Source organism: Pseudorca crassidens, chromosome 6 (genome assembly GCF_039906515.1).
Source record: "Pseudorca crassidens isolate mPseCra1 chromosome 6, mPseCra1.hap1, whole genome shotgun sequence".
Lineage (NCBI taxonomy): Eukaryota > Metazoa > Chordata > Mammalia > Artiodactyla > Delphinidae > Pseudorca > Pseudorca crassidens.
In genome coordinates, this window is record NC_090301.1 from 28,287,347 (window position 1) to 28,306,495 (window position 19,149).

General features: G+C 42.9%; 1 protein-coding gene and 1 pseudogene across 8 annotated transcripts in view; both read left to right on the plus strand.

Moving 5' to 3' along the window:
• Positions 1 to 19,149, plus strand: part of PLEKHM3 (pleckstrin homology domain containing M3) — a 186,809-nt gene that overhangs the window by 67,541 nt on the left and 100,119 nt on the right. For all 8 annotated transcript variants that reach the window (XM_067740816.1, XM_067740817.1, XM_067740818.1 and 5 more), the window contains exons 4-5: positions 5,310 to 5,455; positions 15,043 to 15,236. In XM_067740816.1, coding sequence (XP_067596917.1) covers positions 5,310 to 5,455; positions 15,043 to 15,236 — 340 coding nt within the window. The remainder of the gene's footprint in view (positions 1 to 5,309; positions 5,456 to 15,042; positions 15,237 to 19,149) is intronic.
• On the plus strand, positions 642 to 2,712 carry LOC137225947 (F-box only protein 7 pseudogene; annotated as a pseudogene).

Sequence of the window (19,149 nt, forward strand, 5' to 3'; positions counted from 1 at the left end):
CCTAGGAAAGAGCAAGCTTCCTGACTCTAGGCTTGTGCTTGTCTATACACCATGTATCCAAAACACTCCTAAGAATGCGGATAGGTTGAAACCTTCTGGGTCATTAGGAGCTATCAAGCTTTAAAACAAAAAAAGGTTTAGTGAGCAAAATCAAGTTTATTTGGGAATAGGAGAAGAATTGCAATTCGGGACATGCAAACTGCTGTGAACCACAGGCAGGTCCGGAGAACAAAGGAGAGGAGCCGTTCTATTACAGAGGAAAGGGGAAGTTGGAAGGAGCTGCTTTGAAGGAAGGTTCATTGGAGGACTGTGAGTATTCAGGGTTGTGGTGGCTTCTCATTGGCTGGGTTGTTGCTGGGCAAGGAGAAAATCTTCCTTCTTCGTGCTAGGCTATGTAAAGGAAGCTGCCACAAGTGGAATGTGCCTGAGACCTCCCCTTCCAGGGCTTCCTGCCTCCGTTGTGGATGAGGTTTTCCTTTTATTCAGTTTCGTAGGGCGATTTCAGCATCAAGAGTAGGAGAGCATGGTCCTAAATAAGCTATAAAGGTAAAGACACCAAGGACTAGACGTATGAGTTTATGTGCTGCTGCTTCTGTCTCAACTAAAATGGGCATAAGAGGCCGGGCGGCGAGCGGGGCGTCATGGGGCCCGCGCTCCTGGACTGTGACGTGCAGGCCGGGTGGCAAGTGGGTGCTGAGGCTGCAGCTTGCGGCTTCCTGGCTCCCGGAGGTCATGGCCCGGCGTCTCAGGGGCTCCCATCCCCTCCAGGTTCTGATACCCAGTTTGCAATTACATTGAACAACAAGGATGCCCTCACTGGAGATGAAGAGACCTTGGCTTCATATGGGATTGTTTCTGGGGACTTGATATGTTTGATTCTTGAAGATGCCTTTGCAGCACCTAACTTACCTTCATCCACAGATCCAGAGCATTCCTCGCTCCAGAATAATGACCAGCCCTCTTTGGCCGCCAGCTCCAGTCAGTCCAGCAGGCAGGATGAACAACTGCGTGATTCATTCCAAGGACAGGCAGCCCAATCTGATGTCTGGAATGATGGCAGTGGGTCAGGGCCTAGTCACAATTTTGAAGCTGAGTCAATTCCAGATGTTGTGGTTATGGAAGAGGGCACAGGTTTCTATCCCTCAGAACCAATGCTCTGCAGTGAATTGGTGGAAGGGCAAGTGCCACATTCATCAGAGACCCTGTAGCAGCCAGCTGACTGTTCTAACCCCAGGGACCCCCGATAGTATCCATACATTTCCTCGTGTTAGAGTCGGGTTACATACCTCAGCGGACTGAAGCCAAAGCTGTGTCCATGCTGGAGAACTGGAGGTCGGGGGGCATGTATAAGCTGCAGTACACACATCCTCTCTGCGAGGGTGGCTCTGCTGCTGTCACCTGTGTGCCTTTGGGAAACCTCATCGTCATAAATGCTACACTAAAAATCAACAATGAGATTAGAAGTGTGAAAAGACTGCAGCTGCTGCCAGAATCTTTTATTTGCAAAGAGGAATCAAGGGAAAATGTAGCCAAGACATACAAAGATCTTCAGAAGCTCTCTCGCCTCTTCAAGGACCAGCTGGTGTATCCTCTTCTGGCTTTTACCCGACAAGCACTGAACCTAACAGATGTATTTGGGTTGGTAGTCCTCCCATTGGAGCTGAAACTGCAGATCTTCCGACTTTTGTTTGTTCGTTCTGTCCTGTCTTTGTCTGCAGTTTTTCATGATCTCTATATTGCTTCAAATGACCAACTTCTGTGGAGGTGTTTATATCTGCGGGATTTTCGAGATGGTACTGTCAGAGGTCGAGACACAGATTGGAAAGAACTGTACAAGAAGAGGCACAAACAAAGAAAAGAAGCTCAGAGAGGGCGGCATGTGATGTTCCTGCCATCGTCACCCCACCCCATTCCATTCTACCCCAACCCCTTGCACCCCAGGCCTTTTCCTCCCAGTTCTCTCCTTCCTCCAGGAATTATTGGTGGTGAATATGATGAAAGACTAACCCTTCCTTGTGTTGGGGATCCAATGAATTCACTCATCCCTGAGCCTGGGGAGATACCCAGACACTTCCCTCCGCTCAGACCATGTTTTGACCCAATCGGCCCCTTTCCAGGACCTAACCCCATCTTGCCAGGGCGAGGTGGCCCCAATGACAGATTTCCCTTAAGACCTAGCAGGGGTCGGCCAACTGACAGCCGGCTACCATTCATGTGACTGGTTTGTAATCTCACTCTGGAGCTTGTTTTGTTTTTGTTTTTTTTTTTAAACTATAGACGTTATCTTGTTGGGGTGCTATCTCTAGTGTTTTCTGATTGTGGTGGTGAGAAATGCACTCACAGAAGCCTTTTGGTAGGTATATTTAAAGCTCCAGGGGTGGTATGGCCCAAAGGTTACTGCATGACAGGGTTGGCCTTGGGAATAGTTGGTTCCTGACATCCCCTCTCTGAATTACCCTCTAGAATGAAAGTTAGACATTGATAATGTTCTGCACCAGAATAAAAAAAAAATTAAGTGTGAAAAAAAGTAAAATGGGCATGAACCCCAGCCATGTTCTCTCAGCCTTTCTCTCTTTTATGAGCCTGGAGACCTGTGCAAAGTAGTGAGGATGTTCAGCTTATTTAGTTGAACCCTCACCATGTTAGGCTTTGGGCCTGTGTGCCCAGTTGACATACACATTTGTAGGCTATATGCTTTCTTAAAATGCACATTTGTGGGGGTGGGATAGGGAGGGGGGGAGAGAGATGCAAGAGGGAGGGGATATGGGGATATATGTATATGTACAGCTGATTCACTTTGTTATACAGCAGAAACTAAACACACCATTGTAAAGCGATTATACTCCAATGAAGATGTTAAAAAAAATGCACATTTGTGTATTTTAATATTGCCTATGTTTGCTGCATCTAGGAGATTATAATAAAGTCATTAAAAGTTACAGAATAATAAACACAGTAGGACCTACTAAAGCATATATAAACATTCAGCAAATGCTTACTGTTTATTATATCCAAAATGCAAAGAAGGAAAAAACTAAAATAAATTTATTTTTGCAGTGTTTTATGGTGAGAGTTTCAGCTATAATGATGATCCTGAATTTCTATAAGATCGCGCTCATTTTCTGAATCATTAGGGAAGACTGAATTCTATTCATTGTCACTTCAGTGTTTAGTCAGTTTCACTGTCCACTAAATTTTGGAAACAGTGTCTAAAATGTGTCAAGTTCTACTCAACTCTGTTTCACAGTCCATCTATGAACGTGTCTAATGTGTAATTCTTATGAACGTGTCTAATGTGTAATTCTTAGAAGGGGCAACATATTTGCATAGGGATATTCACCAGAGTAGGCTATTTTCAAGAGGCAGGTGACCAGGTTAGGAGGATCAATTCCAGAATAGCTCTGGGAAGTTAAAATCTCTTTATATGCATGAGGGTGTTTATGTGCCAGATAATATTCAGTTTATCGTCTCTTCAACATAAACATTTATTGCTGGTCTATCATATGTAAAGCGCTACAGTAAGTGCTAAGGATAAAAAATACATCTGAGCAGTTTGTCGTGTGGTCAGGGTTGTACAACCACGTCAGAAAGCGCAGTGTTTAAGGGGACGCACGCGCTACATGCCGCATAAGCAGCGCGGTCAGTGGGCGCAGCACACGGCATTCCGGTGTTCATAGCCCAGAGATCGTGACAGCACCTCCCACGCCCCACAGAAGCAGCAGGTGGGTTTGGTTCTTCCTTATCCTTCACACGTATCTCAATCCTCAGCCAATCTGAGAAACAGGAGCTTGTTAGTGTTTTGTTGCTACTCAACAGTAAAGAAATAGCAATCCCAGGAAGAAAGGGTATTAAGCTCTGGAAGCATAATTCCGATATATTTACTCCCCGTCCGTCTTTCAATACCTCTCGTATCTAAAAACAATAGGATCTAATTCTCTTTCTGGAGGGTACCCTGTGAAACTGCTGGATGACTGATACCATTTTATTTGTGATGGAAATGAAAGCTCTAGGAATTTATGATGCTTTCATTCATGGATTCATGGGAATAAGTATCTTCTTAGGCTGGCAGGTTGTTAAATAAACATGTTTGAGCTCCTTCTAATGGAAGTGGGCTGCAACACTGGTTATATTATTATGACTATGATTATTAAGAGTAATCGATTTTGTACCCATATTACGAAATAGGCTTCATGCGAGATTTCTTTGATCAGTTCAGGTCTTGGTACCCAACCATGAAATGGGCCACGAGGGAGGATTTCTAAAATGAAAGCGGTGGATGAGAAATGTCAGAAAAACGATGCTGTTTGTATAATCCTGATTATCTGTTCTGAATGTTGTCGTTTGGGTTGATTATGACAGAATTTCTGTTGTCAGTAGAATATAGTTCCTCCTAGCTAAAGGAAAATAATGGCTTCTTTTTGGCAGGGCCATGATTATTACCAGGTCCCCTGACAGTACCAGGACAGTACTGACAGAATCATGGACTTCCTGGAACACGAAAAGGGCCTTGGCAATCACTTGCAGGCCATCAGTGATGGGCAGGATTTGGCAAAGTAGAGATCAGAGAAGAGGGCGTCATGAAAGGAGAAATAAATTGTGCCAAGATATGGAGGGTAGAGTAAGCACCCTGTTTATTTGGGAAACAGTGAGGAGAGTCCTCTAACTGCAGCAAAGAGGTTCTGTTCCCACTGGAGAGTTGTAGGAGTAGGTAGTTGGAAAGGAGAGATGGGGACCAATCAAAGGACGCATTCCTTTCATTGATTTTTTTGTCAGCCAAGGAAGGCTACACATCAGGTTTTAGGATCATTTTAGAATCAGACAAGCTTAGAGCCAAACCCAAACGCCATCTCTTACTGGCTGGGTGACCTCAAGACAAAACGCTTAACCTGGCTAAAACCTTAGTTTATTCATCTGTAAAACAGAGCTCATAATATCTTCCTCATAGAGATGCTGCATGGGTTAAGTAAGAACCTGTATGAGTAGCCCCCAGCCAATTGCCTGGTGAAGTAGGGTTTCTGAGGAGGAAGCGAGGAGATGAAAGGGGGTTGGTTGTAGAGAGACTGGTCTCTGGCCGCTGTACACAGAAGAGGTGGAACCAGAAGAGACCAGAAACAGTACCAATGTCAGCAATCCCCGAGGAGGCGAAGGGGTGGGAGCTGCCAGGCTAGGACAGAGGGGACATGTCTGTACACCTATTCTCTGCAATTTCTTTCCCATCATAGACTTTTGTTTCACTTGAGGATTGTGTAACTTCGTTCTGTGGTGTTAGAAGTACAACAGTCACCGACTCTTTCTTTTGCCCTGAACAGGATGCCAGCGATCCATAGGCCTTTCCAATGGGAAAGCCAAGGTGTGCAATTACAGCGGGTGGTATTACTGCAGCAGCTGCCACGTGGACGACAGTTTTCTCATCCCGGCCCGCATAGTCCACAACTGGGATACTTCAAAATATAAGGTAGGTACCGAAACTGGGTTCACTTCATAATAGCGATTTGGGTATTTACATGTTGTCGTGTGGATTCTAAAGATAATAAGATAAGAATTTGAGGCAGACCTGATTAAGTAGTCTCATAAAAGCTACAACTTCATGCTATTTTCCCACTCCATACTTCCTTTTTTTTTTTTTAATTAATTTATATTTGGCTGCATTGGGTCTTCATTGCTACGCATGGCTTTCTCTAGTTGCGGCGAGCAGGGGCTACTCTTCGTTGCAGGTGCGCAGGCTTCTCACTGCAGTGGCTTCTCTTATTGCAGAGCATGGGCTGTAGGTGCACGGGTTTCAGTAGTTGTGGAACATGGGCTCAGTAGTTGTGGCTTGCGGGCTCTAGAGCGCAGGCTCAGTAGTTGTGGCGCACGGGCTTAGTTGCTCCGCGGCATGTGGGATCTTCCCGGACCAGGGATTGAACCCGTGTGCCCTGCATTGGCAGGCAGATTCTTAACCACTGTGCCACCAGGGAAGCCATTGTGTTATTTCCCTCCCTTCTATGGTTTTAACTACCAGGGCTCACATGCTGATGATTCCTACATTTATCTCCAGCTCTGCTTTTGCTACTGAAAGTGAGATCTGTGGATTTAACTGCCTGATAGCATTTATCTCAACTGTAGTTTTCAACCTAGTAGTCCTCAAGACACGTGAACCAGTTAGCTCCATTGCACAGCATTTCCACCCTTGCATAAACAAGGTAATCGACTTTGGCAAGTCGAAGAATCTAACCCCCACTGGAGTTGTACTCTAGGCTTAGGATTTTTTTCCGGTCCTGGGTCCTGCCACCCAATAGAGAATTCTGTTATCTCATCGGACTAGAAGCTTTCCTGATCCTTCTGCCAGAATATCATCACATCTGCCTTGAACGAACCTTCGATGCAAGGTGCTTCATACAAAAACAGGCTGTATGATGGGTTTTATACCTCCTTGCTGATAGATGTCTTAGACTTCCTTTCATTGTAACTGTAAGTCATTCGGGAGCAAGGTAGGCAGGGAAGGAACCTGTGGCTGTCACCTACCTGTAATCTTTGAAGTCTGAAATGAACATGACAGTTGTGAGTGGCCAGCTGTCTTGGATCCTTTTCTACATCCCTGGGCAGCTCTGTCTCCTGTTCTACCCAATAATCATCCACATCTTCACTGTCTTCAAGATGCCTCATCCCAGGCCTTCTCAGCATATGACCTTGCCTCCTACTTCAAGGAGAAAATTGAAGCTACGAGATTTGAATACGAATACCTACAAATCTGTCTACGTTGGTACCTATCCTTACTGCTTCCAGTCCTGTGTTGGGAAGAAGAAGAGCCTTTTCTCTTGTTTAGAGATCGTCCTTCTATGTGTGCTCCAGATATTTTCACCCATCTCGGGAATCCCTGCTGTTTGTTCCAGAGCTGAGAAAGGCATGTCCTCCTTGGTGAAAGCTCTGATGCTCCCCGCATTCCCCATTTGTGCTTTGCTGGTTCTCCCTGTGCCACCATCACGCATGCGTGGGTTTCTAGAATTGCACTTATTACAGGGGCCAACAGCAGGAGCTTGTTGTTCACCAGGCCTTTGTTCAAATCCTCCCTCCACCTCTAATTAGGTGCTTGATTGGTTGGGGCAAATTACTTGAACTTCTGTGAGTCTCCATTTCGTAATCTGTAAAATGAACCCAGAGTACCTGGGTTCAAATTTTAGCTTTGTCATTTACTAGCTGTCTAACCTGGGCAAGTTGTTTAGTCTCTCTGTGTTTAGGTCTCCTCATCTGTAAAATGAGGGCAATAATAACTCATAAGGTTATCAATGGTTAGATGGGTTCATGCATGCGAACAAAGTACCTCGCGCACATAAGCATTTGTTCTTACTACACTTCACGTATTTACCTAAAAGAGTTGTGTGGATTGGGATAATATAAGGAAAGCACTCTTCGACTGACTGTGGTAAGTACTTAAAGAATGGAATGAAGGGATTACTTTCATGACCCTCACATTTATATACCAGCTGGCTGCTCATCTGTCTTCTTACTAAAGGTGAGCTTCCTGGGTGCTGGGGACCTGCCTTAGCACAGTTTCTGGTGCGTAGTAGGTAAGCAGAGCTGTATAGTGAAGCTGGTCCTGTGGGTGCCTCAAACTCAGTACGCCCCAAACTGGCTTCCTCACCCTCACCAGCTGTCTCCCACCCCTTCCTCACTGCACGTGGCTCCACCAGTCCCACCGCCAGTGCTGGGATACATCCTGGACTGTTCCCTGTGCCACACCGGCCCTGCCTAATCAGTTCACAGAAATCCACAGCTGACTTGGAGCTCTGAGGCCCTGCACCCCACTGCACACGCAGCGCCACCACACAATCCCAACCCTCAGCATCACTCACAGGAGAGAATTCAGTCGCCTCCCAGCCGTGCTTCCTGCCTTCAGGTCTTGCCCAACAGTGTTTCAGAAAAGTCCCATTTGCCCCAACATTATTCCCAAGAAGTCCCATTCTCACCTTGGGTAAATGTTATACCCTCTCTTAGTCTCTGTTTCTTCACATTTAGAATGGAGATAATAGCAACGATAGTACCTACTTCACAGGATCGCTGTTTGCTTAAATGAATAATTCACAGAAAGCACCTAGTGCAGTGTCTGGAATGTAATAAGTGCTCAATTAATGCCAGCTTTTACTCTGACTGAACATAAGATAAATCCAAATCTCTTAGCCCGACAAAAGACTGTTTGTGATCTCTAGTCCTAGCCTTTCTAGCCCTTTTATCCACTCCCTCCCCGCCCCCGTGAATCTCTTCAGGAAGATCGCACTCCTTCCCATTGCCCAGTCCCACCAGGCTATTTCACACCTCTTGTCTTCCTCTTGCCCTCATTCAAATCCTAAACCCAGCTTAAACTTCATTTCCTTTCCTGATTTTGTCCTTCCCCTCAGCCAGACAGTTATCATTCTCTCCTCTGCATCTTGTACTTGACACTCTGAATATAGGCTATAAATATATTTGCCATGTGTGTATTAGATAAAAACTTACTTAGAAGGAAAGAACACTAGCTGAGTTTGAACAGTTTAGATTAATCTATTTGGAGCAGGACTTTGACAGCTGAGAGGTGTGTAGAAAGCAAGTGAGTGAGGCAGCCCCAGCCCTGTGATCGTTGAGGGTTTAGGCTGGTGGCACCTGCCCACAGAATATGTGCCCATCAGCTAAAGCAGAAAAGGTGGCACTGAATGAGGAAGTGAAAAACTCAGGAATGGTTTATGAAGCCATGAAATGGAGGAGATTCATTTCTGTCTGTAGTGATGGCTAAAGGCCACTCAAACCATCAATCTAGCCATCACTGCTGCTTGTAGTCTTTCTATAAAGCAGATATTTTTGTGGTGGTGGTCATTCAAGTGACAAGGTTTGATTTTGAGAGGATAGGTAAGTAATAGGGATATTAGGTACCCTCACTTCATCCATGAGGAAAATGTCCTTTGTCAGACCATTCCCTCCCTGGATCTCAGTGGACCAGGGAAGATTTTAAAGCAAGAACAGAGCTGGTCAATTTTATCTGGATCATCTCTCACTGGCATTAAGTAACTATATTCCATTTAGTCCAGTGTCTGTCTGTCTTTGCTCAGATGCCAGGATTTAACTTAATGTTCCTAATTGTGAGGATCAATTCAGACCTATCAGTTTCCAAGACCAGACATCGTTCTGTTAGATCTGCCTGCTCTCCTTAATTGCAAGTACGTGACTAGCTTGAATATCCATTTGAAGAGTGAAAAAATGGTTTTGCAGAGCAGAATGAAATCTGTCATCTTAAGCGTTTCCTTGTCTGCCCTCCAGAGTAATAATAATCCTAATTACTTTTAAAGCAGGATTTCTTCTGTTTTCCAGTGTACATCCTGCGGATTGAATTGAGCCCCAGGATTACCTAGCAGCTAAACCCTATCCTCCAATTTTATAGCCATTTTCTAATGAAATTCTCTTTGAAGATAACTTGCCCTCTACCACCACCACCCCAATTCAAAAATATCAAGCATGACAAAGAGGTGGTAAGGAACTCAAACTTAGCCTGAACTCTTCCTAAATTGTGCTTTTAAAAAATATTTTTGTATCCTAGCCTGAATATTCACATTCCACTTAGCTAGGGGTTTTCCACGTTACATAAGCCATTTCCTATCTCTTCATCTTGAGAGGCATTCAAGGAAAACTCTATTGCCCTTGCAGAGCTGGAGAGTAGCTCGCTGATGGGAAAAACCACTTGTTCAGAGTCATTTGGAGATTTTGAGAACAAACTGTAATTAAAGTTAAGATTTCCTGATTCCTTCTCCCTTAGCCCACAGTGCCTGTTTTAATAAGACCAAGAAGTATTATGGTTGGAATTGATCTTATTAAAACTTTTGCCATGATTTTTCATAATAGATGATGGGAAAAAATACTGGAAGGAAACATTATACCAAAGCAATCAGTGGTTATTTTACTGTGGTAAGATTATGGGTGATTTTCTTTTTTCTCTCCTAATCTTTATTCTCCAAACTTTCAGTAATGTGATTACATTATTTTTATTATTTTATAAATTTTAACTGTCACGTAGCTCCGTGACAGTTTCCTACTTCAGAAAATATGTACTAGAAGTTAACCTTTTTTTAATGCCTCAGAATTATAATTATAAATATGAGTGTTCTACCTCGTGATCAATAACTTCAATGTGGTTTAATATGATATATGGGAGGCTATTTTTTATGTAAAGAAATTGCCTTATACCACTATACTTTTATTCTTCTTTTTTGAATATAATATACTTTCACATTTCGAGGTTCAAAAATACAAAGGACATATACACATAGATAATCTCCCTCCCTCTTCCTCTCACCCACAGGCAACCAAATTACTCCTTCCAGAAATATTTTACATACATGTATTTTACACAAGAATGTCAATTGGCAATACAGTATACATGCTGCTCTTAGAAAATATTCCATTCAGATCATAAAACTCTTCCTTGGGCTTTTTAAAACAGCCATTCCATATATATATATTTTTTAATTTATTTTAATTTTTGGCTGCTTTGGGTCTTCGTTGCTGCACACAGGCTTTTCTCCAGTTGCAGGGAGCGGGGGCCACTCCTCGCTGTGGTGGCGGGCCTCCCACTGTGGTGGCCTCTCCTGTGGCGGAGCATGGGCTCTAGGCTCGCGGGCCTCAACAGTTGTGAGGCACGCGGGCTTAGTTGCTCCATAGCATGTGGGATCTTCCCGGACCAGGGCTCGAACCCGTGTCCCCTGCATCAGCAGGCGGACTCTCAACCACTGCACCACCAGGGAAGCCCCCAGCCATTCCATATCGCATCATGAATTTAACACATACACACACACACCCCAGTTTATCCAACTTGTCCTTGTTTTGATGGACATTAAGGTTTTTCTAGTCTTTCTATTATAGACAGTGATTCAGTGAATAACTTTATACATCATTTTGAATGTAAGGTTTTCATTTACGAGTGAGGCTATCTGTAGATAACTTCCTAGTTGTAGGTATGTACACCTGTGAGTTTGATGGATGTTGCCAAATTGCTTTCTGTCGAGGTTGTATTCTATACTTTTACCATATCTCTTCTTGCACGTGCCTTTCTTCCCTTAGTACCAGGTTGTCAGCTGTCACCTCTTTTGTCACTGTGCTGCCTCTAGCTGTCCTTCCCCTTTTCTACTTTATTAATTCTAAATATGTTGTGAACTTAGAAACAAATAATCAAACTGTTAGAAGTGTGTGGCTCAGAGTCACGGCCAGAGCATTGTAAAGTACTCATTCATCTGTTCAGCAAGTGTTTATTGAACACTTACTGTGCTCACCGGGGACATAGCCTCTGTGTCATGAATTTCTCGTGAGGGAGAAAGACAGTAAACAAATATACAAATAAGTGACTTCTAGATAAATGAAGTGTTACTAGACTTTAGTTTTTGTTTTAAAGACCCACACACCAATGTACTGCCTCCTTAAATTATGTGTTCATCTCCATTGGTAGCCCACTTGTTTTCTATTTGACTGGGGTGGAGGGAAGGACAGAACAGGGACAGGGATCTCCTATTTTAGAGTGATGAACAGATAGGTTTTGGTAGAGTTATTAAAAACAGATAGTTTTTGGTAGAGTTATTAAAAAAATAAAAGAAACTGTGAACATAAACAATGGTAAAAAGCACGGAGTAGTGTATCTCGACATCTGAGTTTTGGCTTGAGTTCTGCCACGAGATGACCACAGATAAGTCATTGAAGTTTTCTGGACTCAATTTTCTCTTCTATTAAGTATAGGTAATGGTAGAGAAAAATGTCCCTTCCTCCGGTTGGTGAGTGGGACCTAGGCTGACTTTCATTTCCTACTGCCCCCTCCATACAGCCTGCATGACATTAACCAGCTGCCCTGTCTGTAGTCAGATTGGTTGGGAAGTGGCTGGGTTAAGCAGGTTTTCTCTAGTACTCCATGTCCCAGGGCTTTAATACGCTAACGTGCTGCACTTTAAAACACCAAGAGAAGAATGTGGCATGTGGCGTATTTCTCGTTGGCCCTCAGAACATCTTTTCTGTGTGACTGGTATTCCTTGCCACACAGGTTGAGAAAAAACTGAACTAGATTATCTGTACCCGTTCTTGTTATTCTGAGATTATGTTCTCATCTATTTTATTCTGATACATTTTCCTCCTTTAACAAAAGCTAAAGTCCTCACCACCGGCACATCCTCCTCCTCTGCAAATTGCTGTCTATGGTCACCACATTGCCTCTGCCCCATTGCTTTATTACCCAGGGCTCTTTTTGTGGGGGAACATACCAGGACACCATTCCGGAACCTCTCAGAGTTACATAAACCTGAACATTTGAGAATTTTGTTTTACAGAAGTAGCTGTCACCAGCATAACAAAAGATGTATTATGTTGAAATCTATACCAACGATGCTTAATGTTAAAATCAAATGACAACATGCTTATTTATAAATACATCTGTGTATCTAGGAGATTTGTCATTACTAGTTTGTGGAAAATTATAACCTGATTGTGCCTTTTCTCCAACTCCTCCTGAGTGTGAGATGGATAGGAGACCTGTTTCTACCTGGACCTCTTCCGCCTCAACTCTCTTGAATCATGTTGACGGCAGGGCTGTGGAGAGAGAACCAGTTCACAAACTGCAACAAAACCACAGTCAGAGACTGGAGTTCTTATAGCTTAAACTATTCTAAGTTAAAAGACCTATGGAAAGAAACTGTTTTATATTAATAATACTAATATCATTAATAAATATTAAATATTATTTAGTAAAATACTAACAGGCCAATAGGTTGGAAAAGTGAACTGTCAACCCTGTAAAAATTGCTTCTGATGTGAGTAGAGTAGGATCATGAAAAAGAATGCCAACTTGAACCGTTCACTTTTTTAAAGGAAAGAATAGTGGGCTTATCCATCTGCACTTATGAGCCGAGTTTTCATGTCAGACACAGCACTCAGGCTTTTGATGTTTTTCATAATTTGGTAGGCAAGAAATAGGACAGTAGCTCTTGGCTCCTAGGTAGAGTGTTATTTGGTGTTCACATATAACTCATGAAGTATTTCTATTAATAAGAAAGAAACTTGCTCTCACATAAACTTCGTCACTTAAGAATATCATTGGCTTCCTTCCTTAAGTAACTATATATTTTTAAAAAGCTTTTTAATTACAGTTGAGTTTGAAAGTAGAATGCTCCTATCAGTATGGAGGGTGGTTTTGAACTTAGGACACTGTATCCCCACTCATTTCCTATTTTACAAAAATAGCGTTTCATGCCAAATATTGAGTTCTCTCAAAAATTCCCTCACTGATGTAAGTGGTCGTTTCTCAAAAAAATGAGCATGTGCCTTGCTGCCAAAAACGGCTCAACATGGCAGGAATTTATTTGTTCACATACTCAGGCAGCCAAGGTCACAATATGCTCTGTATTCTTAACACTGGCTAATAACTTTGTGAAGCAGTGCCTTAGACCTTATTGAAACTAGCTCTGTTTTTGTTTTTAGTAATTTCAGTGTATGAATGCTGATGTCAGTAGCTGCCATCCCATTTGTCTCACTGCTTTTACTGTCTCTGTAAAAGACTTTTTTTTTTTTCCATTTGGGCTTAAGTACCACCTGAAGAGAGAAGCCTTTTAAGGCCTGGGAGACTGGCCAGTGCCCCTTGTCCTTCTGTTCACCTATTAAAAGGTAGCATTGTTAACCTAATTCAGCGGGGCCCTGGCTCAGTATAAACACTGCTCAGTAGAGCCAGAAAGACTAATTGAATTGTACAATACATCACTCTTCAGCAACAGTTTCAAGTGGATTGTACTTCATTTTCCAGAACACCATCCATTTTTTTCCCTCATTTAAGATTTTTAAATATAGCAAATATTTAACCACGATAAACAAAATATTTGAACCCAATTCTGTCTTTCCCCGCTGAACTGTGAGCTACATGAGGACAGGGCCCTGCCTGTTGTGGTCGCCAGTATCAGTGAACTGGTATGTAAAGATTCCCCCAAACTACCCACGGGTTATGCATTATTTAAGCTATTCCCTCTGTATCTCAGATGTGTTTCTTCTATTTATTTCTTTGGATGACAATGACATTTTAAAATCAACTTTCATACTCTTGATGATGACTACCAGAAGTGGATATAGAGTTGGATGGATCTATTGGCCAAAGTCAGCCTAAGCTCAGAGCTGTTCTAATAAGAGCAACTCTTTTCTGCTTATGAAAGTGTGTGTTTGAGCCTATTTTCTATGCACACTGTTCTGCATATAATATCCTTTTTTCCCCTTTTTTGGGAGAGATCCTTTTATTCCTTTTGAATTTTGTAGTATGTGCGTGGTTTACCTATCTTTCTAAAGTGGCTATTTTATAAAAAGCGTTATAGACTATATATACATATAGGTGCACATAGTTTTAGTTTTTAAAGTCAGCATTGTTGTTAAGAGTATTAATGGTGCTTTGTGACCACCTAGAGGGGTGGGAGAGGGAGGGTGGGAGGGAGACGCAAGAGGGAGGGGATATGGGGATATATGTATGCCTATAGGTGATTCCCTTTGTCATAAAGCAGAAACCAACACACCACTGTAAAGCAATTATACTCCAATAAAGATGTTAAAAAAAAAAGTCTTAATGAATTCTTTTTAAATTTTTATTTTGAAATAATTATGGATTCACAGGAAGTTGCATAGATAATATAATACAGAGAGGTCCTGTGTATCTTTCACCTACTTTCCCCACGGGTTATATCTTAAATACCTATAGTACAATTAAAAAAACCAAACAAACAGGAAATTGACATTGGTATACTGGGTCTGTATAGTTCCGTGTCATTTTATCACGTGTAGATTTGTGCAATCACATCATGATCAACATACAGAGTTAATGAATTCCTTTCAATGCCCAGGTTACTTTACCAATTGCATTTCTGGAAGAGAGAAAGAAAAGCCACACTTTATACTTAGTTACACTATGGGCTTTTTCATTTGGCTGTGTTCAGAAGATGATGTTATTTTGATATCTAAGCTGTGGTTCCTGGTTGGAGGAGGTGTGGAAAGCCAGGTGATTCGTCAGCGCTGATGGAGCAGTTTCTTTTGTAGGTGTCTAAGCAGGCCAAAGAGTTTCTGGAGTACGTGTACGAAGAGCCCCTGATCGACATCCAGCAGGAGAACCCCATGCTGTACGGACACGCCGAGCCGCTGGCCACCGTGGTGCGCCTGCGGCAGCGGCTGAAATCACTGCGAGCCTATTTGTTCAGCTGCCGGGCAGCGGTGGCCGAGGATCTGCGCCGCAGGTAAGAGTCATAAATGTCAGACGGCGTCGGTTTGTTTTTCTTTTCCCGCCCCGGGAGGGTGGTTAGAGGATCTCCAAGGGCCTTTACAACGTGGAGTGTCTCGAATTCTGTGGCTGTCCCTCCGGGCTCATCTTTGGCTCTTTCCTCCGAGGGCCTCTATCCGGTTGAGCCAAGCACAATGAAAATAATATCTCAGCGTAACTGAAGGCTTTTAACCCATGGATCGAGTTCCCACAATGGTGAAGACCTCTCTTTACCTGTAGGTTAACTTGAGATAATATTCACTGGAGTGTCTTCATTGATCACTTATGTAGTGTTTTATATTTCCCTCAAGTTCAGTTCGTATTATCATCAGGAAAAAATAAGCATGTTTGAAATATTTCATAACTTAAAAACATTTTTTCAATGGGAAATTAGTAGGTGGTTATTCAAATCTTATTTTGCAGACAGAAGTGAACTTGGTAAATGATGCAGGCTGTAGAGCTTGAATTAAAATGCATTAAAAAACAACAACAGGCACAAAACATGAAAAGGCCCAGGATTCTGCCTTTTCATGTTACCATTGACATAGGCTGCTTATCCATAGCTTGGTTATCTCAGAGTTTATGGAACACGCAAGTCCATGCCAGGCTCAGATCCTCAACATAAAAGTGAAGTTAAAATGTGCCTGCTCTCATCAGATTCCTTCTTTTACAGTTAGGTTTTATTGGCATTTAAATTCTCACCCTTGGCATATGTGAACTAGCTTATACTTGAAATAATTGTTGATGGTGTTCATAAGTCCCTAAACATACCTTTTAATTTTTTTTTTTTAGTAGAAATTTAAAGGCATACATTAGTCATGATTTTTGGAGGCAAGCCTATGTGAATAAGAACCTTTGGAAAGTGATATCGTTTGCTATTTGAAATCCAATTAAGATCCAAAGAAACTGACAAAACCCCAGGCATCTGAAGAGATGTTTTGAAAAGAACTAAATGTAGATGGTAAGGGATACATAATATCTAGACAAGCTCTCATAAAATAATAATGAAAAGGCAGCTGCCATAAAGCAAAATACTTCTCAGTGGTAGTCATTCTGTTACCTAGTTGTTTTTCAGAAAGTGCTAGAAAGTGGTCAGGATTTACTCTTGTAAAGTCTAGGCAAATCTTAATTTTAAAGATCAGGGCTTTGCCTGAAAGGCAATAAAATTATGTGTCTCAAACTAATTCACCAACTAAACTAGATACAAGATTTTTAACATTGAAAGTATGTTCTATTACTTTCAGTACCTTTTGGCTTTGCTCAGAGCTGGTTTTTCCTGTGCCTATATTTTTAAATGATATTAAAATCTACACATGGGGGCTTCCCTGGTGGCGCAGTGGTTGAGAGTCCGCCTGCCGATGCAGGGGACGTGGGTTCGTCCCCCCAGTCCGGGAAGATCCCACATGCCGCGGAGCGGCTGGGCCCGTGAGCCACGGCCGCTGAGCCTGCGCGTCCGGAGCCTGGGCTCCACAGCGGGAGAGGCCACAACAGTGAGAGGCCCGCGTACAGCAAAAATAAATAAATAAAATCTACACATGGGAATCATGTTAGATACCTTTATGATATAATGATGTTTTGCTTTGGTTAAATATGTCAGATCTGGGCACACATTTAGAAGTTAAATAGCAGATCCTGTCTTCATATGGATGACTAAGAATACCTATGCTGTTCCAGCAGTTTGGTGGTTTACCACCATGTACTGTGCCTTATGGCCAGACCACCGGGAAAGGAATGGAAGTTCTAGAAAAAAAGCATTCCTAGGGCTGTGAGAATGAAAATAGTAGTCTTTTTTTCCGTTTCCTTCATTTCTCTTTCCTGGACTTGCTCATGACCGTTATGTAGTGTAGTGCCTGCCACAAGGTGGGTATTCAGTAACTACTGAATGGATGGATGGACGGAGGGATGCGTGATAGTTGGATGTCTGCTACAGTGTCACTTTAGACCACTGAGCAGTGGCTAGTAGCCCAGTTTTGAGGAAGGAGTCACCTTCAAATTCTTCTTTTTCTTACTTCCCCGTGTCACTTAGCACAGTGTTTGACCTATCTGAAACTTTCAGAAATTGTTGAATGAACAAATCAACCAAAGAGCAAACCAAATCAGCCAAAAAAGCATTTCTGTTTCTGGGATAAGTCTCAAATCTTTCCTCTCCTGTTCACTTCCGGTGCACTCCCCTGGTTCAGTCTCGGGACTATTACAGTATCCTTCTGACTTTCTGTCTCACTTGGGTTTCTTTCCTCTCCAGTTGAACCTTCGCATCAGACAAATTATTAAAGCACAAGTATGGAATTAAAGATCTGCCCCAATCTAATCCAGTATATTGTTCTACTCTCTCAAACACTGCACTTCAAACACAAATAATTATTTAACTCTTCCCTCAGTGCATTCTGTTGTGGGAATTAAATGGGTTTTTGCAAGTGAAGGGCTTACAGTAGTGCTTGTACATAGTAAACACTCTATAGATAACCATTATTATTAATACTGCTTTTTAAAAATTTATTTATTTTATTTTATTTTTGGCTGTGTTGGGTCTTTGTTGCCGCACACAGGCTTTCTCTAGTTGCAGCGCACGGGCTTCTCATTGTGGTGGCTTCTCTTGTTGTGGAGCACGGGCTCTAGGTGCACGGGCTTCAGCAGTTGCAGCATGTGGGCTCAGTAGATGTGGCACACGGGCTCTAGAGCGCAGGCTCAGTAGTTGTGGCTCACGGGCTTAGTTGCTCCACAGCCTGTGGGATCTTCCCGGACCAGGGCTCCAACCCGTGTCCCCTGCATTGGCAGGCGGATTCTTAACCACTGCACCACCTGGGAAGTCCTAATACTGCTTTCTTATCCTAGACTGTTCTTGTCTCTAGCTTTTAAAATCTTTGTTAAAAGATTCTCCTTAAAAGCTACCCCTGCGGCTCTGTCTACTGGACTCAGGCTCCTTCTGCTACTCACTGTATCAGGAGAGGGGTGAGCAAGAGGAAGTGGGTTGGAGGGCCAGCCGGGCCCAGGGCCTGCAGTTCCTGGGTACGCGGGATGCACTTATCTGAGCGTTTGTTGCATAAAAATAGGTGGAGGGGGCTTCCCTGGTGGCGCAGTGGTTGAGAGTCCACCTGCCGATGCAGGGGACACGGGTTCGTGCCCCAGTCCGGGAAGATCCCACATGCCTCGGAGCGGGCTGGGCCCGTGAGCCATGGCCGCTGAGCCTGCGCGTCCGGAGCCTGTGCTCCGCAGCGGGAGAGGCCACAACAGTGAGAGGCCCGCGTACCGGAAAAAAAAAAAAAAAAAATTGGAGGAGCAGGAGGCTCCCTAAGAGCAAAGGATGAGACAGTGATTCCTACAGCGCCTAGAGGAGGTGATTGATTTTTTTTTTAATGTTATTTTAGTTTCTCTATATTTATATACTGTTAACATAATGTTTGGGTTTAGGTTACCATGCTCTCCAACCTGGCACAGAAAAAAGTATACCAGTAGCAAGCAGTACTCCTAACTTTGGGGGGAGGTGGCGAGTTAGAGGGAGGCTAGAAATCATTTTGATTTATTTTGAAATATGACTATTTAGTGAAATATGTCTAAGAGATTTTTCTGGGATGTTCATACTTCTTACAGCTGGGCCATGCTTACTCATTCCACCTTCTTCAGTGTCTATAAAAATAACCATAGCTACAAAGGGGAACCATTGCCCACCTCACATGCTAAAATTCCTGTCACCAAAAGCCATCTCTTGCCTATCAATCATCTTTCACTTTTATATGGAATCTGACTTTTTAAAAACAAAATTAGCCCACAGTACTTTTAGCGATGATAATCATGTTCAAAAACACTACTTAAGGTTCCCTTTGTCTCATCTGCGGGCACCACATCTAGAGTGGGGTGGTTTAAACAGTGAGAAGCACCTGCTGGGCACAACT